The sequence below is a fragment of the Molossus molossus genome, unplaced genomic scaffold, assembly GCF_014108415.1.
Source record: "Molossus molossus isolate mMolMol1 unplaced genomic scaffold, mMolMol1.p scaffold_m16_p_10, whole genome shotgun sequence".
Classification (NCBI taxonomy): Eukaryota; Metazoa; Chordata; class Mammalia; order Chiroptera; family Molossidae; genus Molossus; species Molossus molossus.
Window position 1 is genome coordinate 20,431,142 of NW_023425345.1, and position 25,434 is coordinate 20,456,575.

The 25,434-nt window shown below is 42.8% G+C and overlaps 2 protein-coding genes across 2 annotated transcripts in view; both read right to left on the bottom strand.

The window, feature by feature from the left end:
- Positions 1-12,944, bottom strand: part of ANO2 (anoctamin 2) — a 331,163-nt gene extending 318,219 nt beyond the window's left edge. Inside the window, exon 1 of the mRNA XM_036252877.1 lies at positions 12,922-12,944. Coding sequence (XP_036108770.1) covers positions 12,922-12,943 — 22 coding nt within the window. The 5' untranslated portion in view covers position 12,944. The remainder of the gene's footprint in view (positions 1-12,921) is intronic.
- Positions 12,945-16,419: 3,475 nt separating this feature from the next.
- The window catches only part of VWF (von Willebrand factor), a 125,460-nt gene continuing 116,445 nt past the window's right edge, over positions 16,420-25,434 (bottom strand). The window contains exons 48-52 of the mRNA XM_036250841.1: positions 20,858-20,956; positions 19,849-19,977; positions 19,306-19,345; positions 17,244-17,341; positions 16,420-16,734 (exon numbers count right to left, since the gene is read on the bottom strand). Coding sequence (XP_036106734.1) covers positions 16,546-16,734; positions 17,244-17,341; positions 19,306-19,345; positions 19,849-19,977; positions 20,858-20,956 — 555 coding nt within the window. The 3' untranslated portion in view covers positions 16,420-16,545. The remainder of the gene's footprint in view (positions 16,735-17,243; positions 17,342-19,305; positions 19,346-19,848; positions 19,978-20,857; positions 20,957-25,434) is intronic.

Below are 25,434 nucleotides of genomic sequence, written 5' to 3' on the forward strand. Positions count from 1 at the left end.
AAGAAAGCTTTTTAATAAATAGCATTTACAGTCAATGCTCACACCCAAAATCCTAAAAGTGAAGAGCAAGAACAAGAAAGGAATAAGAAATTCATTTCAGGAAGCATTTTTCTCAATGACAAAATCCACAGATTGGGACTTGGACGAGTTGCCCAAATGAAACCTACTCATTGGCAGCCCATCCTACACTGTGTTTTGAAGTGTGGCAGATGAGATTAAAGTATAAATGGTCCTCCCTCTATGTTATGCAGAAGTAGCCAGTCTGCAACATAATTGGTCCAAACTGTTTTGTTAACTAGTCAATCATAACCTGTTTTGCAAATGCATTGGCATGAAAAGCATGTTGATACAATGGTGAGCAAAATATTATCCTCCTCCAGCCCCTCTATACTACACACACACACACACACACACACACACACACACACACTTTAATGAGGTTGATTGACTCCTCTCCTAAGTGTAATTGGTGGGTTCTCTCAATGTCCCTCCTCCTCCTCCACCACCCAGAAACATCTCCCATCTCTGACCCTTCTCTTCCTCCTGGGCGTAATCAAGATTGATGATTCCTTTCTCTTCTAAAAAGGTGGGACAGATTTCTGTTGCCTAAAATAGACTGGGTCCAAGGTTCAAGCCTAAGGCAGCTCTTCCAGTCATAGCTTCCCTGCTCAGGCTGCTTAGGCCTTTGGTTATGGATGAGATCTGAGGGTTACAGAAGGATTCACCAGGTGTGAGGGACATTGATGAACCTGAGCATTTTATAAAATATTCCAAATCTCTCCATTACAGCATTGTTAACTGAGCCAGGTAAGTTCATGTCATATAGACAGTAAGCTTCATCTGTTCGACTGGGCTCTCCTTGAAGACAGGAATAGTGCTCATCTGTTCACCACTGTATCCTTAGCCCTGAGCACAGGACTGGCACACGATCAGCTCTGGGAGCAGGGCGAGGGATTTTCCACAATTTGGAAAAAGGGAGTCCCAACAGCAAGCATCAACTTAAATGATAACAGCATGTAGAATTGTTCATGAACACACTTATGACACCTCTAGAAACTCCCATAATTGCTGGGTCAGACTTTAAGAGGGACTAGAGATCCCATTACCGGGGGTGAGGGGAAGGCTTAAGAGACACATTTTTTTAATTTCTCACAACTTCACCTCTTCTAGGCTCCTGTGGCCTATCCAAATATAGATCGCTCTTACTTAAAACCAGACCATCCTCATTTGAATATCAGTGAAGTTATGACCACCATGTTCCAAAAGACAGAACTAGGAGAAGTAGTTCTGGAGAAGGAGAAACAGAAGCAACAAGACCTACTCTGTGGGGAGAAGGAGATAGACACGGAAAGTCAGGCTTAAAATACTGGGATTCAGCAGTTGGGAAAAGTGAGAACAAATGGAGACATTTGTTTTCAACCTTGAATGCAGACTGGAATCACCTACATGGGTTCAAATATTGATGTCTGAGCTCCACCTCGATTTGTGTGGGGTGATTGTATTGTGCCACCAGGATTGAGACCACTGATTTGTAGAATCACTAACAGAATCGAAAAAGTGAGCACAGATCCAGTCACAAGGACTTAAAATATTCGAAGGAAGGAGAACCACCTAGAACTTAAGGTTAGCTTAGGACAAATAAAAACAAGTACCATTTTCACAGTGAAAATAAATGTTTAGAACTAGAGACTTGCCTTATCCAGGGTATTTAAAAAAAAAAAAAAAATGATGCTGCATGAACCCAGGAGCAAGGGTGAGCCTGTCATTGGAGAAGAAAAAGCCACCACGCTTAGCAACCCACGAGCATGCTGTGGCCCATTGGCTATAGAAGTGGTGTGAGCTTCAACCAGGGATAGGACCCTCCACTTACGCAGCTCCAGGTTGGCTCCCCGACTTCTAAAAAAAACAGACTTTAGCCTGGCCAATGTGGCTCAGTGGAATGAGCATCGTCCCATGGACTGAGAGGTCCTAGTTCGATTCCCAAACAGGGTATATGACCAGGGGCTCTATCCCCAATAGGGGCATGCAGGAGGCAGCCAGCCGGTCAATGTTTCTCTCTCACATCAATGTTTCTAACACAATCTCCCTTCCTCTCTCTCTAAAAAATCGATTTAAGAAAAAACAAAAACAAAAAAAAACAGACTTTAGAATGTTTTTTAAAGCTCAGTAGTTTTTTGTTTTGTTTTGTTTTGTTTTGGTGGTATGTGCCCCTAGCGGGAACCAAACCCAGGAGTTTCTGGTCTGCAGGCCGACACTCAACCTCTGAGCCAAACTGGCCAGGGCCAGACTTTAGAATTTTGATCAAAATGCCAGCTGAGAGTCAGAGGGAGTAGGAATGGGTATTGCACCATCCAAGTAAATTAAAGTGTTAAATGTCATCGAATGAAGCTAACTTATGCCTAAATGATTTTATACAGATAATAGATGAACTGAAGGCAAGTCTACCTGCTTTAACAAATGGGAAGGCAAGCATGTTCTGCTAAACTGACAACAGAGACATGTGAAATTCCAAGAGGAGCCTCAAGTTATGTATACAAGACCATCATAATACAGCATGCCTGTGAAAAGCAGCTTCTTTAAAAGGCAGTATTTGGGTAGAAGTTCATCAACTTACCTAACTTCAGAGGATCATAGCCAAGTCCCATAATTAAGTACCTCAGTTAAATCCTTCATATCCTTCATGACGAACTTTTTTAAATGTATTTTTTATTGTTACAGTATTACAGATGTTCCCCATTTTACCCCTCTCCATGCAGCTCTGGCCCCCACACCAGGCCTTTATCACACTGTTGTCTGTGTCCATGGGCAATGCATATGCAAATAAATTCTTTGGTTAATCTCCTCCCGTCCCCCCAGCCCCTCCCCTCTGAGATCTGTCAGCTCTTCCCTGTATCCATGCCTCCAAACCTATTTTGTTTGTCCATTTGTTTTGTTCACAAGATTCCACATATAAGTGAAATCATGTGATATTGAAATTTGTATTAAAAGAAATATTTTTTCATGTGAAACTATATCTCTAGTTCGTATATTATTTTTATTTCTCTTTTTCTCTTTTTTGTAAGACAATGTACTAATTTCATAAGGATGTATACTTAGATTCTGAAAAAAAATTGAGTTCCCCAAAGAGAAATTAACTTTGTATGTAGTATCCAAAAGAATCAAATGGCTTGGGTTTCAAGGACAGGTGAAGTATGTATCTCACATTGAAAGGAAATTCACAACGTCTTCACCTGCTTTCTCTAACTCATGCTAGCCAGATAGTACTTGAATTAAAATTTTTGTAATATTAAAAGAAGCAACTGAGCCCTGGCCGGTTTGGCTCAGCGGTTAGAGCGTCGGCCTGCGGTCCTGAGAGACCCGGGTTCGGTTCCCGCTAAGGGCGCGTACCTCGGTTGCAGTTTGTCCCCGGCCCTGGTTGGTCGTGCGGGTGGCAGCCACTCGATGTGTTCCTTTCACATCGATGTTTCTCTCTCTCTCTCTCTGTTCCTCTCTCTCCCTCCCACTCTACCTGAACAAAAATAAAATAAAATAAAATAAAAAAAAAAAAAAAAAAAGAAGCAACTGAATCTGTTGGTTTACTACTGTCATACCAGCTTACTATTCATTCATTCATCAAAAATCATTTAACAAGTACTTACTACATTCCTTCCTTGTCACGTCCTGGGCACTGAAAACAAGATCTAGAGTCTACTTGGGGAGACAAGTGTGTAGCTCTGCAACTTCAGCACAGTAAAACAATGTGAACATGCCACACCAAACTTATCGTTTTGGAGAGGCCGCTATGACAGAGACGACTCCCTGCTTACCAAAATCCACGTTCTCTTCTTCTTCCTGAACACACAGCTAGACCATCTCTCCTAACCTCCATGGCCCTGAGGCTGGATCCCAGCCAGAGGAATGTGAAGAGCATTGTGTGCTGCTTCCAGGCCTCACTCATAGTAAACCTCCTGGGCATGCTCCTCAGTGCTCCCACAGGCTCCTCCCCCTTTTAGATAACTGGAATGGCAACTCTCAGGGCCACCTTAGAAGTCATAGCTGAACTTGGCTGAAGTTCCATTACTCTGGGTCCCTGAAAAGCCATGTGTAAATGAGCCACCTCACCAACTTGTTTACCCATCCAACCTCCTACTTTAGAAAGAAGAGAACTGTTCATGTGTTTTACTCATTAAGTATTTTTCAGTTACAGAAGCTAGCTGAGCAATACCCTAACTAATACAGTACCTTTTGTGATAAATGTAGGTAATAATAAATAATTCCACATACAAGTACAGTAAGTCAGCCCACTGAGATACCATCCACATCAACTACTTATATGTCAGAGCCTTGTTCAACAGAGCCTTTCCCAAACTTCTCCCAACCTCACAGATTTAAGAACCCTCACACTCCTGCACAACACAGCTGGGCAGAGATACTCAAAACTAGGGAATGGATATCATTTTTGTCTCTTACGGCAGCCTGGTACATAGTAGGTGCTCTGAAAAAGTGGATTAAAAAATGAAATGCTAAAAGAGAAGCAGAGAGGAATTTCCGGGCAAAATCATCTCTTCCACACTTTGTGGTATAAAATTCTGGAGCTTGGATTATGTTGAGTTTAAGTATTTTTGATCAACAACAAAATTGTTTTTAAAGAAAAGTTTTGGCCTTGACTGCAGGCAATCCCATAGTCCAACTTTTTCTCAAGGCAAGAATTAAAATTGAGATCTTAACTTCTTGGTTAAAAATGAGTAAATAAAACAATTTCACTCTTTTCTAAATCATGAGAATCATTTTTGACTCTCTCATATTAAGAGTCCTGTCATTTCTGGCCCTTGCCAATGACCTACATCTGAAACTGTTTGCTAACAAAATACTTTTTGATCAAAAGCTCATTGACAAGAACTTCTGCTTCCAGTAATAATAAAATAACTGGTACTAGGGTAGACATTCTTCCAAAATCAAATATAAAACAGGACAAATATATGAGTCAACTATTTTCAGGCACTGAACATCCATCAGTGTAGAAAAGCAATCCCTGAGGCAAGAAAAACTCACAAGGGTAGCCTCATCAGGACAAGTTATTGACTGGGGTTCAGGGAGCTGGAATCCAAATAAAGCAAGGAGAGCCCACTGAACTGAAGAAACAGATCAAGATTTGGAGCGGCTAAAATGGCTAGAAGTTATGGGGTCAAGTGCAAGGAGGGCGGAATCCGTGTGGAGGAAGGTTCCCAGATGTCTTTGGGGGATCGTTCGTGAGTCATTGGATGGGAGCAAGCGTTCACATGCAGAGGGTAAGATATGAGAGGCTTACCAGAGAGGCTGCTGCAACACTGAGATCAGAACAGAGATGCTGGAGGTCAAACAGGACTGGGCAATGTTGAAGTCCCGACCCAGCCAGAGTGGCAAGACCTCGTTAACATGTCCTAACACTCCAGGCATCCAGCTGAGACACCAGGGGCCTCACTTTAAGAGTAAGAACCACACACCAGAGAAAAGTTTATTTTAGACTGTTCCTAAAAAAATCCTAAGGGCAAGTCTTGCAAAGATTAATAGGGGAGAGAGAGCTGAAAGGTTGAATCTTACCAAGTTACAGAATCTTGAAAAATACCTTGGAATTTCCACAAATATACCCTAACAAAGTAGCAACCAAACCTAAGTAAGATCAGCCAGTAACTGAACTGCCAGCTAGGAAACAATTTTTTAGCCCAGCCAATGGATTGAGTGTCATTTCATGCACTGAGAGGTCCTGGTTCGATTCCCAGTCAGGGCACATGCCTGGTTTTTGGGCTCAATCCCCAGTTTCTCTCTCACATCTATGTTTTTATCTCTCTCTCTCTAAAAAAATTAGTAAAAACATATCTTTATAATTTAATTTTTTTTAATCCTCACCTGAGTATATTTTTCATTTATCTCCAGATAGAGTGTGGGGGGAGAGGGGAGAAAGGGAGAGGAGGTAGGGGAGAGAGAGAAATATCAGTGTGAGAGAGACACAGCAATTGGTTGCCTCCCACATGACCCCAGCCAGGGCCGGGGATTGAACTGCAACCGAGGTATGTGCCCTTGACCGGAATCAAGCCCTCAACTCTTTGGTCTGCAGGCCCATGCTCTAACCGCTGGGCCAAACTGGCCAGGGCTTTAATTTAACTTTTTAACTCTCCTGAGAAAAAGATGCTATTGTATCACACACAATGTCTGTTTTACCATCAACATTTATTAGACATGCAAAGGAAACAAGAATAAGTGATCCATGAAAGAGACAAAACAAGCAATAAAAACTGATATCAGCCCTCTGGCCTTTTTCACTTAGTTCAAAGGGAGCAGGAACCCATGTTCCCCACCCCCACCCACATGGGGATTCACACCCAGGTTATCCTCACAGGAAAAGGCTGGTTGAGACTGCTGGGTTGGACCTGTCATGCACACAGACAGAGCCTGTGCTGGGTCTGGCCCCGTCAAAGGGACAGGCATCGAACACATGCCTGAGTTTCAGGCTCGATCCCCAGTAGGGGGTGTGCAGGAGGCAGCCAACTGAGGTTTCTCTCTCACATTGAGGTTTCTATCTCTCTCTCCCCACCTCTCTCTATAAAGAATCAGTAAAAACATATTGACATATTAAAAAAAAAACAAAAAAACAGAAGCTGAGAGATCTGGTACCTGCAGAACACTTCAAGAGATGCTAAAGGACGTTCTTCAGGCTGAAGGGAAATGATAACGTGGAAACTGGAATAAGAACTGGCCCTGATGGAACAGGCATCTTGTTCTCATCACTCTTTCCTAGTCTCACTGTTCATGAGTCTAAAATAAATAGGACTTGATCACACACAAACACGTACACATGCATCTCGACAAAGCCTAAAACTGTTAAAGCAGCTAGCTAAATATGTTCTAATAGGAAAAATAAGTACAATCTTAATGAGTGGAGAGAAGTAGAAACTACAAACATAAACAAAAACAAATGTAACTGTCTTCATACTTGTTGATTTCAAAACTTACTACAAAGCCACGCTGGTACTTACGTAAGGCTAGACATAGAGACCAATCACCAGAACTGGGATTCCAGAAATAGCCCTTGAATTTCAACAAGGGTAGCAAGAAATGGGGAAAGAAATGAGGACATGGTACTGGGACAACTGGATAGTCACATGCAAAAGAGTAAAGTCGGACCCTTTCCTCACACCATGCATCAAAATTAACTTTTCCAAAATGGATTATAAAACTAAATGCAGTAGCTAAAACTGCAAAATTATTAGAAGACAACATAGGAGTAAATCTTTATATCCTTGGGTTGGGCAATGGCTTTTTAGCTATTATACCAAAAGCACAAATAATCAAAAAAGTAGACAAATTGGCCTTTATCAAAATTAAAAACGATTCAAAAGATACGATTAACAGAGTGAATATACAGCCCTAGCTGGTTTGGCTTGGTGGTTAGAGCGTTGGCCTGCGGTCCAAAGAGACCTGGGTTTGGTTCCTGCTAAGGGCACATACCTCGGTTGCAGTTTGTCCCCACCCTAGTTGGGGGTCATGTGGGTAGCAACCAGTCGATGTGTCTCTCTCACATCAATGTTTCTCTCTCTCTTCTCCTCCCTCTCTTCCCCCCTCTCTCTCTTCCCCCCTCTCTCTCTCCTGCTCTATCTAAAGATAAATACAAAAAAAAAATTTCCTCGGGTGAGGATAAAAAAAAAATAGAGTGAATATACAGAATGAGAAAAAATACTCCTAAGTCATATACCAGATAAGCAACTTGTATCCAGAATATATAAAGAACTTTTATAACTCAACAATAAAAAGATAGATGGCCTAATTTAAAGATGAGCAAAGGAAGCAAAATAAGCCAGTCAGAGAAAGACAAGTATCACATGAGCTCACTTATTTGTGGAATATAATGAACAAAATTAGCTGAGGAACAAAATAGATACAGAGACATGGAAGTAGGGAACAGACTGACAAACCTCAGAGGGAAGGGGGGTGGAGTGGGCAGGAAGAGATAAACCAAACCAAAGAACTTATATGCATAACCAATGGGCACAGACAGTGCAGTGAAGGGGGTGGGGGGAGTGGGAAGGAGGGTGTCAATGGAGGAAAAAAGGAGGGACATTTGGAAGACTTTCAACAACAAAAACCAGTTTCTCAGTGGTTAGAACATCAGCCCTCGGACCATAGGGTCTCGGGTTTGATTCCTGGTCAAGGACAAGTACATGGGTTGCAGGTTTCATGCCTGGACCTGGTTAGGATTATGTGTGAGGCAACCAATCGATGTGTCTCTCTCACATTGATATTTTTCTCTCTCTCTCTCTTCCTCCCTTCCACTCTCTAAAAATCAATAGAAAAGTGTCCTCAGGTGAGGATTAACAAAAAAAAAAAGATGAGCAAAGGATCTGAGTAGAAATTTCTCCAAAGAAAATACACATGTGGCTGATGAGCACATGAAAAAAATGTCCAAAGTCAGTAGTCATTAGGGAAATGCAAATCAAGACCACAGTGAGATACTACTTTATACCCACTAGGATGGCTATAATTCAAAAGAGCAATAACAAGTGTGAGTGAAAATGTGGAGAAATTAGAACCCTCACGTATTGCTGGTAGGAATGTAAAATGGTACAGCACTTTGGAAAACAGTCTGGCAATTCCTGAAAACGTTAAACATAGAGTTTCCATATGACCCAGCAATTCCACTCCTAGGTATATACCCAAGAGAAATAAAAACATACGTACACATAAAACCTTATACTTGAAAGTTCATAGCGGCATTATTTATAAAAGCAAAAAGTGGAAATTCACATGTCCATCAACTGATAAATGGACAAACAAATGTGGTACATCTACACAAAGGAATATTATTCAGCTATAAAAAGAAATAAAGAGCATCTACATGTTCTAATATGGCTAAACATTGAAAACAGTATTCTAAGTGAAAGAATGTAGACATAAACACCGTTTATATAAAATGTCCAGCATAGGCAACTCCATGAAGACAGAAAGTAGTTTAGCAGTTGCCAGGAGTCAGAGGGTGGGGGAAAGGTGAATGACTGCCAGTGAGTGTGAGGTTTCTTTTTGGGATGATGAAAGTGATCTAAAATTAGACAGTGGTTGCACAACTTTGTAAATGTACTAAAAATCACTGAACTGTACACTTTTAAAGGATGAATTTGATGGTATATGATTATACCTCAATAAAGCTGTTATTTTTTTAAATGGAACTCCTAGAACTGAAAATTACAATAACTAAAAAGAAAAATTCATTGAATGAGCAACTGGAGAAGGCAGAGAAAGGATCAATGAAGTAAAAGATAGATCAATAGAAATTATTCAATCTAGAGAATGGAGGACTAAAGATTGAAGAATAATTAACAGAGCCTTAGGAACAATTGGGACATCAAACAGTCTAACGTACATGTAATTGGTGTTCCAGAGATAGAAGAGGATGAAAATAGAGCAAGAAAATAATGGGAGAAATAGTGGCTGAAATCATCCCCAAATCTGATAAAATACAATAACTTCCAGATTCAAGATCAGCAAAATTAAGCAAGAAAAAATACAAAAATCACAGCTAGATATATACATAATAGTCTAACTGCTCAAAACGAAAAATAAAATAACATCTTGAAAACTACTAAATTAAAAAGATATTATACATGAACAAAAGAATAAATAAAATAAAAGTATGGCCCTGGCCAGTTTGGCTCAGCAGTTGAGCGTAAGCCTGCAGACCAGGGAGTCCCGGGTTCGGTTCCCACTAGGGGCATGTAGCACAGGAAAGAAAGAAAGAAAGAAAGAAAGAAAAAAAGACAGGAAGAAAGAAAGGAAGGAAGGAAGGAAGGAAGGAAGGAAGGAAGGAAGGAAGGAAGGAAGGAAGGAAGGAGGAAGGGACGGAGGTAAGGAAGGAAGGAAGGAAGGAAGGAAGGAAGGAAGGAAGGAATGAATTAGGCTGACTTCATCAGAACATGGAGACCAATAAAGGGACACCTTTATGCTAAAAGGAAAAAACAACAACTGTCAGCCCATTATTCTCTATCCATCCAATGAAATTATCCTTCAAAAATAAGGGTGAAATAAAGACAGAAGCTGATGCCCGGCCAGTGTGGCTCAGTGGATTGAGCATAGTCCCATGGACTGAGAGGTCCTGGTTCAATTCCCCATCCGGGCATAGTCCTGGGTTTCAGGCTTGATCCCCAATAGGGGGCGTGCAGGAGGCAGCGATGTTTCTCTCTCACATTGATGTTTCCATCTTTCTCTCTCTAAAGAATCAATAAAAACATATTTTTTAAAAATAGAAACTAAGAGATCTGGTACCCACAGAACACGTCAAGAAATGCTAAATAATGTTCTTCAGGCTGAAGGGAAATTAATAACATGGAAGCTTGAATAAGAACTGGTCCTGGGATTGTCTTGTATCCCTTTCTCATATAGGGGAGGAAAAAAGACTGAGAGTCACTTGTCTTTCCAAAGGGACTATTAGCTGGTGAGTTATCTATATGCTACAAGCCACTACTCCTCAAATTAGAGGTTTGACTCATTAATTGTTTATCTAATGGTTTGCAAACAGCATTTTAAAAAATATAATAGGGTATATACCCTTTTAATCAGATACAATATAATAAATGTTCATGTGATAATAATATACTTTCTAAAAACCTATTAATAAAACTATAGCTCATTATATTGGGCAATGTCTTACATAAATATCACAAATATCACTGTGACATTCTTCTTAAAATTTAATGTTGATGAACTCGTCTCCTTTTATTAGACAATGAGATTCATGTAACTTATTGTCTCTTTTCTGACCTGCCTGTCAGGAAGCTCATAGATCAATTTTTACTCAATTACAGTACCTATTCTTAGTCTAGGTCTTGTGATATAATAATATGCTCCCAATCCTTCATTATTAGACATTTTTAATTTATCTTTGTTTTAAGTTTTCTTGTTACTTAAGTTTTCCTTTCTTGTAAAATGTTTGATGACTAATAAATACAAATAGTTATCTGATAGAAGCAAAAATCATGATGGAGTACAAAGCAATTGGGGCAAAGAATAATTACCAAAATATTAAAAACAGGTAACCTTTATTTTTATTTCATGTATTTGTATTTAATGTTTTTCACAATGAACTTGTATTATTTTTGGAAGTTCTTTTCACTTTGCTTATGAATAACAGGCGTCAGGGAAAGTGGGATTTATTCCTTTGTCAGTGTGCAAGTCCAAAGATTTCACGGTAGTGTGCTTTATTTTCATGTTATATTAAACAGAAGGAGGACCTGACACCAGCTAACTGAGAACTGCCATCCTTTAGTAGTTTCAGCGGAAATTAACCTAGAGAGAGTTGTCAGACAGACAGAAATAAATTATTTTCTTCAAGTTTCTATAGGAGCCAAAGAAAGACCTCGAGTACATCTTAAAATACCAGAAGTATTAAATGGGGCTAATTACATTGCTGTGGTCCGAACAGGCACATGCCTGACCCCAGTCCTTTCTGTATCCACCAACAGTGCGTGTGGCTGCTGGAGTATTAAGATCACCCTAGGATACGGAAAACCTAGAACGTAAGGTCTAGACAGGCAGGTGTGTGTCTTTCTTGATCTTTGTAAGTCTAGCAATAAGCATAGTATTTGGCATTCAGTCTTGCTCAGTACAGGAAATGATAGACAAGCTCCACTCTAGGCCCCAGTCAATGCCTCTGGCCCTCTAGCCCTCCCCCACAATGGAAGATCGAAGAGAACGTACATATGGAAACCGGACCAGAACCTGAGGTTGGTGTTTGGAACACACCCTACCCCTCACAGCCTCTTCAATCAGCCAGCAAAGTGGCCCAGGTTCCCACACAAAGGCAATTCAGTGAGGGAGGGAGGTTGCTGGAAAGGACCATATCAGGTCCTTGGCTCCCAAAATGATGGGTGCATGGCAAGACAGTAAGAGGAGCAAATGGGCGCTGGATGTCCAGCAGCTGGGGAGAGTGATAGACAGCTGGGCAAGAGCTCTAATGCCTGGTTCCAAGAACAAAGTCCAGGCAAATGGAAGAACAAGAGTATCACAGTCCTCTGAGAGGGCCTCAACCTTGCCTAAGATTCTCCCCCCACCTGCCACTTGCCTTTGGATTTAGAACTAACCTTGCTCAGTGGGACCGTCTGTCCTGAACTGGGGTCCGCATGATTCCTGGAGGTATCTCTCCATACCTGCTCACAAAGGACTATGAATGACTTCCAGTTCCTTCGGTTTATTGTTCATGTCAATGGAGTGGGCACCTCCCCACTTCATGCCTCTTTCAAGAACCACCAGAAAAAAGACACCCAACAAAATCCCCATCCCAGGTGAGATCAACCCTGCCCTGGCACACCTGTCTGCTCAGTATAATTTAGGATGTGAGGCAGAATAATGTCCTCCTCCCCCAAACTCCACCTCGATGAAAAACCTCTAAGAAAGAGGTGCCTGGGTTTCCCTGCACCCTAATTTGTAAATGCCCTTCCTGGGGGCAGGTTGGGTAAGGGCTGGAGGAGACTTCCTGAAACTGGAGGGACAGCCCAGGGATGCCCAAGTCAAATTTGCTAGGGGTGAATCCGAACCCTGTCCTCAGCAGACTGTTTCTAAATTAAACTGTCAATTGGTTGCCTACCCTCAACATTAAACTCCAACAACTTGTAACAAGGAGAGGCAGACTCGCTGAGGCGCTGAGGTAGGAATGGGTAGTCCATCACCAAAAAAGCGCCTGCTCCAATCCTTTGCCTTTTGTCCTCCTACCTTTTCTCTCCTGGATAAAACTCAGAAATGGCTCCGGCGTCCCTCTGCTCCCCTACCCCAGGGGAAAGGCATCAGCTCCCCTCACCACCCTCTCCAGGTTCACTTGAGGTCACCAATCCCGAGTTAGGATGCCGTCCCCTTCACCCCCAGCCCCTCCCTCCTACAACTTGCCCTATGTTCAGGACCTGGGTCCCAGCAGGGAGGACTCACCTTGCAGCCGGGGGGTGGCCATGGTGCTGGCACACAGGACGCCAAACCCGGTCTGCCCCGCTGGAGCGCTCGCAGCTGGACAGGCTTACTCCGCTGCGGGGCTAATTCCATCTCGGCTCAGCTGGGTCTGGACGTGCCCGCCCCTTGCCTGCTGCCGCCGCCTCCTCCCCATCCCTCCCCGCCTCGGGCCAGAGGCCGCGCGGGGCTCTCCCGCTGAGCCCTGGGCGCCTGGGCGGGCAGCGCCACGTGGAGACAGAGCTAGCACCGCCGCAGGGCTGAGTCTGGGGCACCTGGGTAATGGAGCTGAGGGGCCACACAGTAAGTGCTGCCCGCTCTCCTCCACGGGGGAGGTGCCTCCTAACCTGGGCCGGCGCGAATCTTCAGCTGGATTATCTCGTGAACGTCTGGCTGATTAGTTTCCAATCCCACCCGTAAAGCCTCCTTCCTGCCGCCCTGTCCCGGGGTGCGGGTGCGGGGGTGCGGGTGGGGGTGGGGGTCTCCCTGCACACCTTCCTTCACTCTACCCACCGCCGGCTGTCCCCACCTTTTTCTAGCCTAAAAGGAGCAGGAGTCAAGGAATAGGCACAGGAGGGACAGGCAGGACAGGCAGAGGGGCTGCAGGTTGTAGATGAGCCTGCCCTGGGACAGGGTTGAGGAGGGAAACTGGGGGCCCCTCCCAAATAACAGAGGACTGCCCTCTCTCTCTGGAACAGTTAGGTACCTGGCCAAGGACAAAGGGATGGGGAAAACAGCTTCCGAAGGGCCCTTCTGGATGATGGAATCCACAATTCCAAGAGGCCCTGGAGCTAAACACGTTCCTTCATACCTGGGGCTCCCAAAGTGAAAAAGTATGGTGTTGAAGTCAAGTGTGCTATTTATGACTACTGACCTTTCAGTGTGCAGAATGTTATCTCCCCACTTTGTACAGGAGCTGAGGCAGTAAACGGGAGCAGACCACACAGAACGAGCCGGGGCAGAGAAGAAGGAAAATCAGAAGTTTTAGGTCCCAATCCCGGCTTTATTCTGCTCACTAGGAGTAATGGTGACTAATGTTTATTATACAGGACTTACTCTTCCTTCAGGCACCCTTTAACCTGCAATAACTATTTAATTCCAATGACAATTCTATGAGGTAATTACTGTTAGTATACCCATCTTAAGGATGAGAAGACTGCGGTGTAAGGAAAAAAAGGTCAAGCAACTTGCCTCTCGGGGTTGGTATGCCAGTGTCCCAAAGCAGGCAGTCTGCTCCAGAGTCAGTGCTCAAAACCCTTTGCCATGGCTTCTTCCTCTCCCAAACAATTCCCCCTCCCATTCACTTCCGGGACCTTCTGCATGTCTTTTCAATGCCAAGACAAGTAGGAGCCTTTCCACCACATCCACTACCCATTCTCTTCCCTCTCTTCCTCTAGCCCTTCTTATCCCCTAGTCCCTGTACACTCCCTCCTCCTAGAACTCTCACTTTGAGGGACTGTCTCATCTGCTCTGAGAATGTGCCAAAGAGAAAGTCCCTGAGACCAGGGGCACACCCCACCCTTGGAAGACCTGCGGAGTAGGGAGGGCCGTGGGACACACCCCGCTACCTCCACCAGTTTCTTTCTGTATCCTTTTTACCCTGCTCCCTGCCATTTTTAAAAAATCAAACATACAGCCTTTCTGATTCTGTTTTTTTCTTGATAGTGAATTGTCATATCAGTAAGTAGGAGGAGAAATTCAGGCTATGGCGGGTAAGGCAGTTGGAAAATTGACACCTTATGCTAAAGGGGCAGCCGCTCTGCTGAGTCTCTCTGTAGAGGCTGATGCCTCCAATAACACCTCATCCCCAGGTGGAGTGTTAAGCGATCAGTCAGGAGAGAGACAGGTAATGCCCTGCACTGGATCTGGCTTTCTACAGAGACCTAAGAGGCTGCTCAACGTTGGAGGCAGGGTGATGGATGGAGGGATGACAACCTTTGAATTATTGAACAGTTATATAAAACTTCTATCCATTCTTCCTTCCCTCTATCCTACTAAACTCCCCACCAAACCTATTTAAGACAATCCATGCCATTTGCTCAGACTGTATATTCTGTTGAGGTTGTTCCCCGGAAATAATGAAAGTGGTTGATGCCTAGAAATGCAGCAATCACTGGTTCCCATGATAGCAAGGGCTGCCTCTGTAAGTAACAGGGATGGTGTAGCTCTGGTGGACTGCCCTGGGGTTCTTACCTATGTGTCAAAGCACCTGAGTCTGAACTAGCCCTGCCACCTAGCAGCTGTGTGACCTTTGGCAAGTCACTGGAGTTCTCTGAGCTACTTTCATCCTCAGTGAAGAGGCAGGGGGGGCTGAGGGGGTAGGGCATCGGATTAGATAATGTCTAAATCCTTTCCAGCTCCATCATCCTTTCAATGAGTTGAGTCTCTCTTGTTCAAAGGATCTGGAATGAAGATCAATTCTCCATCAAATTCCTGTCATATATCCAGACCTTCCCTTCGTTCTCAGGGGCATTCTCTCCCCAGTTAGAGTTTCTATCATCTTGCCAGCATGTACCCGTAAACTTTTTTCATTTTAAGGAAAGACGACCTCTCTTTGAGAGTGACAGCACCACTTAGGGATCTGAGACTAGTGAAGCTTGGTGGTATCTGTACCTCTTTCCCTCCCCTGAAGGACGCCTGGAGCCGGCAAGGTCTTGGCTTCCAGCGCACAACCTGAGAGAAACCCAGCTGTTCACCGTCAGAACAAGGGACACAGATGGTAGAGACACTGCTTCCCCTTTTGAGCCTTGATGTCCCATTTTCAGTCTTGTCACTTCTTACATTACTACAGAGCAATTTACAGTTACCCTAGACTTTCAGGCTTATTTTATCCTCTCCACCCTACGAGTGACACTCACATTCCTGTTTTCCAAATGAAGAGACTATGTCTGAGAACCACCACGGGGCTTAGTTGAAGCCACACAGGAGAGTAGGGGCCTTATGTGGAACCCAGGCCCTTCCCCAAGTCTGAGACTCACTGGCCATGGCTGACCTGTGGGGATGGGACCATGTTCCTGTACCTACCAGCACCCCATCTGCACCCCTCAGTCCCAGCACCTCTCCCTCCCACAGGGGACACAAGAACTTAGCTAAGGGCTCAGAGAAACCCTCGCATACCCAGCCAAACCCCTTCTCCAAAATATCAGCCACCTTGGCAATAATCACGTTTTCTTAGCAGGAGCCTGGTTCTGGGGCCCACCCCTCTGTCTGTCAGAGCCCCAGGGTTCAGAGACTGGAGAGCCCAGTGTTCCTGAGCAAATCCCTTTTACTTTAGCCACTGGGCCGAGTTTCTGAGGAGGCCTGCCCCACACTCTCCTCTCCCCTCTGCACTTTTTCCCAGAGGTTGGCAGTGCCACCCCGACCCTGGGGCTCGAGTGTTTTCAGATGGAGCCTGTGTTTTCTCCTTCAGAACCAGTCTCAGAACTTGCCCAGCCTACAGCCGTCACCTCACCCTGGAAGACGCAGTGAACCAATACATTAGCCTTTTGCAAGATGAGAGATTGGCCTTTATTGGGGGCCCAGGAGGGCACAAGAGCAGAGCATACAAGGACCAGGCAGCACTCTGGCGGTCAGGCTGCGCAGGCAGTGGCGGGCTCCACGGCAGCGGCCTCACTTGCCGCACTTCCTGGCGGAGCACCTGCACTGCATGGCGTTGAGGACCTGGTGGTGGACGATGGAACCGTTGGCGCAGCGCAGGGGCACCTGCATGGGCTCTGTCTGCGTCGGGGAGCAGCAGGAGCACTGGTCCTGCACATCCTCTGTGTCGATGGAGTACACCGCTTTGCTGGCACACTTGCCCTGCAGCAGGGCAGAGAGCGGCAGGGCATTGTGATGGTGCAGGACTCTGAGGGCGCCTGCTTCCCCCACCTGGCCTTCTCCAAGCAAGGCAGATGTGACCTCCCCCGGGAAACCCAGGACAGCAAGGCAATTTGTAAGTTAGGTCTCAGGGAAGTCTGAAATGTCCTTCATCCTTATGGCACCATCGCACCGATCCCTCCAGCTGCAATTTCTATGCCTGTCTGATGCATCTTCAGGAACCACAGCCCCCCAGCTTCCATAAATAACTCTCTATTCTCTTTGAATTTTTCCTCCGTTTTTTGGGTGTTTTGTTTTTTTTTTTCCTTCTGGGGTCAAAAGTTCCCAGTTACTTCAATAAATCATGTGCTTTAACATAAAATGTTTCCAGTTCTTTTCACTTCTCTTCCCTGTGAATTTTCCAGATCCTTTTGTAATGTAACTAAGGAAATATCTCTAAACAAGGAGGCTCCCCTCCCCGCTTAGGCCTTGTTGAATTTGGGGGCCCTTACCTGGCAGTAATGAATGTCCACTTCCTCTTCGGACTGACAGTTTCCCACTTTGACATACTGCAGCCTGGCGGTGATATCCTTGCAATCGGGCTCCTCACCTATAGGACAGGTAGGAGGTGGGACCGGGCCTGGCTGGGGTTCTGTAGAACACTCTCCAGCCCAGTTCCCTCACAGCGCTGGACAACAGTAACCAGATCACCAAAGCCAGCCACAGGGAAGGGAATTATGTCATCCTGGCTCACCCAGTCCTTCATATTCAGAGATTTGGTTATTGTTGAATCTAACTTACTTAATGGTACAATTTTAATTGCAGGGGGAGCCTAGATTTGCTGTGCTTTGGTGATGTAGATGAATGAGACTTGCTTTTATCTAATTGAAGAGTCTAAAAACCATAATGACTGCAACAATTTTCTTATGCTTATGACAGTATCCAGAAGCTAATGGGCCATGAAGTAGCCAATAAGTAGAATTAGTATCTATCCATTCCTGCCTTTGGGTTATGAGGAAAGGCCAATATCATGGCTATCTAAGGGCACTCACTGCCTCTGTGGGGGCCAGGAAGACCCTGGGAGCCCCTGTGGAGTCCTCTTTTTGGATATAGCTGCCTGCAGGTCAGTGGCATGGGCTTCCTTCCATACAGATCTTAGTGACATTCCGTTGGGAATGCTACCTGCTCGTGGAGAATGCTAAGATTCAACGGCAGCTCACCGTTCCCCACCTGAACACTGGGAGGTCTCCATTCTTGGATGGCTCCTAAATCTAAATCAGCCCTAACTACATATCAGCCTGCCTTCCAACTTCCACATAATTTCATTTTCAAGTGAAAGCCTGCCAACTACATTAAGAGGATGAATAAGGAAAACATATTTAGGCCAACATACCATATTCTTTCTCTGTATATTTCAATCCCCGAGCCTGGCTCACTTTCCTTATGAAGGGTCTCAGCCTCCTGAACACACTAACCAACAAAGACCCTTTTTTGCTAGTTTTGCAAATAACGGTCTCTAAACCAAGTTCCTTCAGCAGTGTGCCTAGAGAGAATCCACCTTCTCTGATGGTTTCCTGACTTCTCATTCTTAAACCATTCAGACAGAAATCACAGAAAGAGGTACTTTCAGACTGTTTCGTCAGTCTGTAACTTGGTAACGGCAGTTACAGGGGCTGTCAGAGTAAGCTATCATGAAAAGAATGAACGATTGAACACTGAAGGTATTCATGTTTTCACTCTTCCTTTCTCCACCCAAAAATGAACATGTTATGAACCCAAAACAGAACAAACAAAACAACACTAAACTTAAAAAATGTTAGTCCAGCCAAGTAATTCTATCTTCAGAGAATACAGCATTAACATTGGGATTCTGGAAGTTATTTGTGATTGTGAATACAAGAATGTGTCGTAAGAACACTGTCTGATGTGCAGACTTGCCGAGCCCCATCTCCAAAGCTGCTGCTGTGAGCTATTAGGACCACAGTATAACATAACTGCAAGGTCAAGAGGGTCAGAGAGTGAAGGGGGCAGAGGCAGGGGTTAATAAACTTAGACCACCCTTAAAAATCATGGAGAGGATTCTATGTTTTCCGCAGCCCCCAAAACACAAGGTGGGTCTAATGTTGACCAGTGATGGCTTCTCTTTCTCTCTGAGATAGCTATGTGACACTCCACGAATAGATGTGTATTGAGTGTCTGCTCTGTCAAGATCGTGGATCAAGGGTGCCTGTCTTCAAGGAGCTCTGGTTGGAGAGAGAAGATACTCTCTCACGGTAGGACTATGAGCAACCCAAGACTCTATGAGGGAAAGGCAGGCAACAGTCTGCTGGAGACAGTGAGGAGTTTAGTTTGGAGGAAAGGAGAAAGAGACGGATTCGCATGCATTTGAGCAGGGGTTTGAGCAGGGGGCAGTCTAAGAACAGTCAGGGAGGAGCAGCAATTCCCCACAGGACTGAACATAATGACTGGCCAGTGATCAAGAAATATCTTTCTGGAATAAAGCTTACTCCCAAGAACAGTCCCTGGACTTGGTCTGATGGGTTTCAAGGGACAAGCTAGTGGTAATGTACTTACATGTGTCACAGCAGGTGCCTGGAATCTTCATGATTTTCCCCTTAAGAAAACAGCAAAGTCCCAGATTAGTCACAAATAGTACATAGTGGTCAGCTTTCAGGTCACTACCCAGGCTAATTGCTGGCTCTGGACTCATGACCCTGAGTTTAAGTCCCCAGATATAAACTGTGATTTCCCACCCCAAATGTGAGAAGAATGACCACCCTACCTGACCAAGCTGAAACAATTTTGATTATCCTGAATTCTCTCCCAATTGAATCATCAGGATCAACATTCTCAGGGAAGATTGGAAATCAGTTTGCTCTCTCACCTCCCATTCAAGGATCATGCATTCAGTCTCCCCCAAAGAAAAGGTATTTTTTTAAGCATCATATAGTGCAGAGAGTTTTGTCTGTGCACCAGGATTGATTCCTTTACTAGGTCAGGGATCTTCCTTGAACACTGGGCAATCACACCAGAGCTGGGCTGCATGCTGACTGTGTTCTCAGAGTCAGAGATGGAGACAGTCAAGAGGAAAGCAAGGCCTGAGCTTCGACTACTCACTCCCTGGGCCAGACATCTGCGTTCATCAAAGGGCGGGCAGCCTGTGACCCTCTTCTCCCAGATGTACTCTCCTTTCTCATTGACCTTGCAGAGGTGACTGTCACAGCCGTCCTGGAACATCTCATCACGCTGAAACCAAAGAAGGCAAATTTGAAGACAGTGTTTGGTTACAAAGCCACTTCAAACCATGACCTTGAGTCCAAGGAGTTTCTGAAACAATGTGGAAGACTACAGACCAAGAATTAGATAGTATCGATAAAGTCTCCACACCCAGAATACACAAAAAAGTGAACCCCTCTACAACTTATTAACTATAAATAGGGTCGTATAAATGTAGAGAATCCCCAAACCTTTCTGATCACTTAAAAGTTTAAAGAATTAAGTCATAGGAGGGTAAACTGGCTAGTCAATAACTAAACTAGAGCTGAAACAAGCATCACCTCCCAACCCCATCAGTCTATTCTGGCTTTTCTAGATCAGAGTTTATTTCACCCCGATTGCCCTTCCAGTCTCACAGACATCAGGCTGGAGAAACTTCTTAATTTTTTTTTTCCTTTTTATTGATTTTAGAGAGAGATAGAGGGAGAGGGAGAGGGAGAGAGAAACAGAAACATTGGTGAGAGAGAACATCAACTGGCCACCTCCTGCATGCTCCCCACCAGGGATCTGGCCCACAATCCGGGCATGTGTCCTGACCGGGAATCAAACCAGTGATCTCTTGGTGCATGGGTCGATGCTCAACCACTGAGCCACACCGGTTGGACTAAACTTCTTAAATTTTAACCAACTTCAAATCATGGGCCATACACCAACTTGTCGAGAAGAGTGACAAAGTAACTAAATCAAAGAGACAGTTCTTTGTCTTCTATAAGTTATCCATCTTTTCTTTCCAAAATCAGAAACAAGTCTATACTGATTCAAATTTATCCCTCTTTTTTGAAGAAAAGATCCCCAAATAGGAAACCAGATGGTGATACAAAGGGGACACTTGAGTTCAACTGGCTCCCACCTGCAGCGTTATGATTTTTCCTCCCCTTAGCTGAATGGTACAAGCCATAGGCAGACATCTCCAGCAGCATTCACCTTGGACCTTCTCTTCTCTGTAACCCTGTATCCAGGAGTAAAAGCAGTCTTAGTTAACCTCCCACAACATCCCAGGTACAGCTGGCTAGCTCTGCCAGCTTCTCATCTCTCCTAGAGTTCAGAAAGTTCACATCCAGCTCTAGCTAACCTTTGTCAGTCCTCAATCCCCTGGATAGCTTTTCTTCCCTCCACAGATGTATACCTCGCTCAAGTTCTAGCAGTCAGACTTATTAAATGAGACTTCTCTCCTGAGCTCCAGACTTATAAGTTCAATTGTTTACTTGACAATTACTGATCTTACTGTCATCTTAAGACTTATATCCAAAAACTTGATTTTTGCCCTACATTCCATCCTTGTTCAGTCTTACATGTCACAGTAAATAATTTCATTACCCAGTTTCTCAAACTAGAAATCTGAAGTCACCTTTGACTTCTCCATTTTTTTAATTCCCCCAACTCATCACCAAATCTTGCCCAAAAAATGTATCTCAAACTCACCTGCTGCTAGTCATGGCCAGTGTCGTCTGGCCTCACCCAGTCTAAGCAATCATCATTGACTACTGAACTCTGATAATAGTCTTAATTTGTTTTCCTGCCTTTATTCTTGCCCCCTACTATAGGTCTCCATTTGCTAGAATGTCATTTGCTAGAATGACTTTCTTAAAATATAAGTCTAGTCATGTTACTCCTCTGCTTAAAAACTCCCATGAAAGTTCTGTTTCTGGTAATGGCAGAGTAGCTTATATTGGACTGACTCTCCTGTAGATAACAACTTAAATTATTGACAAAACATTTAAAACAATTATTTAAAGACACTCGATGGCCAAACTCTGGAATGAACCGTAGGTTATTTGATCCTTGAAAGAGAGAACCATAATAGACAATAATCATGTTTAAAAGGCTTTCCCCATGAAGGCAGTCTGCATGGCACCGGACAGCTGGGACTCGAGCAGAAAACTGAGGTTGTGTTTGCCAGAAGAGTCAGAGGACAGAGTTTAAAACCCCTAGAATAGCTGAAAACTAAAGGGAAAAAGACTCAGAAGAGAAAAAGTCAAAAAGGAGAAGCCCCCTAACCTGCATATAAATTCCCTTCAAATCCTTGGTCAACCCCTAAATTACATACACAAAGGAGCCTAAGAGGAGGCCAGGGACAAAACAACAGGTAGAAACCTAAAGAGCTGAGCAGAAATTTCAGCTCCCACACAGCACAGAGGAACCAGGGTTTAGTCTGAATCCCACCAAGCTGAAGGAACTAGTTAAATACTTCAGGTTTCCATTGAAATTTCAAAAGAACCAGGCCTTAGGATTAAGAACTGTTTCAGAACTAAGACGTGTCATAGAACAATGTCACCCTTGGACCAAGAGAAATATTGAGATAGACCTTCTTTAACATCGTTTAAAATCTAGCCTTCTTTAGTTCAAGGTGAACTACCAATAATCTAAGTTAGAAGCAAACTTAACATTCATCAGAGGAAACAGCAGAATTAAGAGTCTCTTCAATATATCTCCCACCAACGTCCAACACACAGTAGAACATTTCATGCAACGAAATGGGGGAAAAAATCATCCACACTCAACAGAATAATTACTCAATGGAAACAGACATACAACTGACCTTGATATTGCAATCAGTAGACAGAAATTTTAAATAATTATGATAGGGGGGTGGGGGGCAGGATGGGGAAGGGGTGTCTAGGGGGAAATAGGAGGAACATCTGTAACAAAAAGAAATTAATTAAGAAAAAAGAAAATAACTATTATAAATATGTTAAAGAGTCTAGAGGAAAAAGTTGATATAATGGAGGAAAGAGATGGGGAATTTCAGGAACAACCTGGAAACTTTAAAAAAGAAAAAAGAAAACCCTAGAACGAGAAACACAGCAACTTAATAAAAAAAATAAACTAAAATAAAATGTTTAAAAAAAAACCCTCACTGGATTGGATTAACTGTAGAAAAGAAAGAATCAATGAATTTTAATACTGATCAATACAAACTGTCCAAATTAAAGCACAGGGAGAAAAAAAGGTTGGAAAAAGTATACAGAGCCCCGATAACTAACAGAACAATCACGTGGTATAATATACATGTAATTAGAGTTGCAAAAAGACAGTACAGAGAAAATGAAGCAAAAAAATAATTACATAATAGCTGAATTTATTTTCCAATTTAATAAAAAAAAAATTCAATTCACAGATCCAGGAATCTCCATGAATCCAAAATAGGAAAAGTATAGAGAAACTACTCAGAAGCATATACTCAAACTTCTTGAACCCAAAGACAAAGAAAATCTGCTAAAAGCAGTCAGTAGGGCCTTGGCCAGTGGTGCTCCGTGGTTAGGGTGTCGGCCGTGCACAAAAGGGTCATGGGTTCAATCCCTGATCAAGGGTATGTACCTGGGTTGCAGGTTCGATTCCAGACCCTGGTCTGGGATGTGTGGGAGGCAACCAATCACTGTGTCTCTTTCACATTGATGTTGATGTTTATTTCTTTTTCTTTCTCTCTCTCTCTCACCCCCTCCCTCCCACCCTTCCACTCCCTCTAAAATTCAATGGAAAAAAATATTGGGGGGGAGGATTAACAAAAAAAAAAAAAGAAAAAGCAAACTATAGGAAGGGGTTTGGGAGATGCACATAGAAAAATAACAATAGAAATGACAACTAACTTGTCATCAGAAACAATACAAGCCAGAGGACAATGGAACAACATATTTAAAGTGATGAAATAAAAAACTTTCAACCTAGAATTCTATATTCAGTTGAAGAAGGCAAAATAAAGATGTGTCAGGTAAATGAAATCTGAGAAATGTAACGCCATTTGGCTCACACTAAAAGAAATGCTAAAAGAAGTTCTTTTTCAAGCTGAAAGGAAATAATATAATATGGAATTTCAGTTCTACAGGAAGGAAAAGCACTGGAAATTGTAACTACGTATAAATATAAAATACCATTTTTAGTTATTTTATCCAATTCTATAAAAAACAATTTACTGTTTAAAGTAAATAATAACAATATATTTCTTATGTAGAAGTAAATCATGTGACAACCACAGCACAAAGTATAGGTAAAAGACTATATTTTACATGAAATGGTATATTATTAAATCAAGGTAGACTGTGATAAGTGAAGGATGTATACTGGAGTTTCTAGAATAGCCACTATTATCTCTACATCAAAATATTTTCTATTTTCACTTGTGATTTCTTCTTTGGTTCATGGAATATTGTTTAAATATAAAAGTATTTTTTAAATTTCCAAATATGGGGTTATTTATATTACCTTGTTTTTACTAATTTCAATTCAATTTAATTGTGATCATAGGATACACTCTATATGATTTCAAATTTTTGACAATTATTAATCTTTTTATGGCCCAGAATAGTCAAGATAGGTGAAAATTCCCTGTGTTTGAGAACATGTGTGCTATACAGTTTGAATGTGGTGGTCTATCATTTTCAATTAGGTCTATTTGGTTCACACAGTTTTCCAAATCTTCAACATCCTTATTGATTTTTTCCGTCTACTTATTCTATCAGTTACTGAGAGAAAAACATTAAAATTACTAACTGAAATTGTGACTAAGCCTAATTCTCCCTACAGTTCTGTCAATTTTTGCTTCTTGGATTGAGCTCTATTATTTGATGCACACACATTTAGGATTCTTGTATCTTCTTAATGAGTCTACTGTTTTATCATTATGAAATTACCTTCGTTTTTGGTAACATTCCTCATCTTAAAGTCTATTTTGGTATTAACATACCCATCTTAGCTTTCTTATACCTACTATCTGCCTGGGATATCATTTTCCATCCTTTTATTTTCAACCTGTCTGTCTCCTTAAATTGAAAGTGCATCTCTTGTAAACAGCATACTAGTTGGGTCTTGCTTTTTTATCCAAGTCTGACAATCTCCATTTTTAATTGGGATTTTGTTTGGCCCATTTACATTTAACTTAATTATCCATATGGTTAGATTTAAATCTACCATTTTGCTATTCATCTGTTGTCTTTTCTGTTACTTGTTCTATTGTTAATTCTTTTCTGTCTTCTTCTGGTTTAATCAAGCTTATGGTTTTTCAGTATTTTATTTTATCTCCTCTATTAGCTTTTTAGCTGTTATTCTTCATGTTACTATTTTAGTGGCTACATCGGTTTATACATATATCAAACTTCAACAAACTATATACTTACTCTCTGTATAGTTTATTGTAGGTATAATATCATTAAAAAGAAATTTTATAAAAATTTTAAAAATAAGACCTTCTGTGGCTTCCCAGTGCATTTAGAATAAAATCCAATCTCCTTAGTATGTCCTGCAAGGCCTGACATCAGTCTTGCCTAATTTTCTGACCTTATCTTATAACCACAATTTCCTTGCTCTTGACAATCCAACCCTGTGCGTCTTCTAGAACCGTGAACATGGCCACCTCCTTCTCATTCGAGGGCCTTGGTGGATGCAGTCTCCTCTACCTGGAATGCTCTTCCCCACTCTATATAAAGAGCCTTT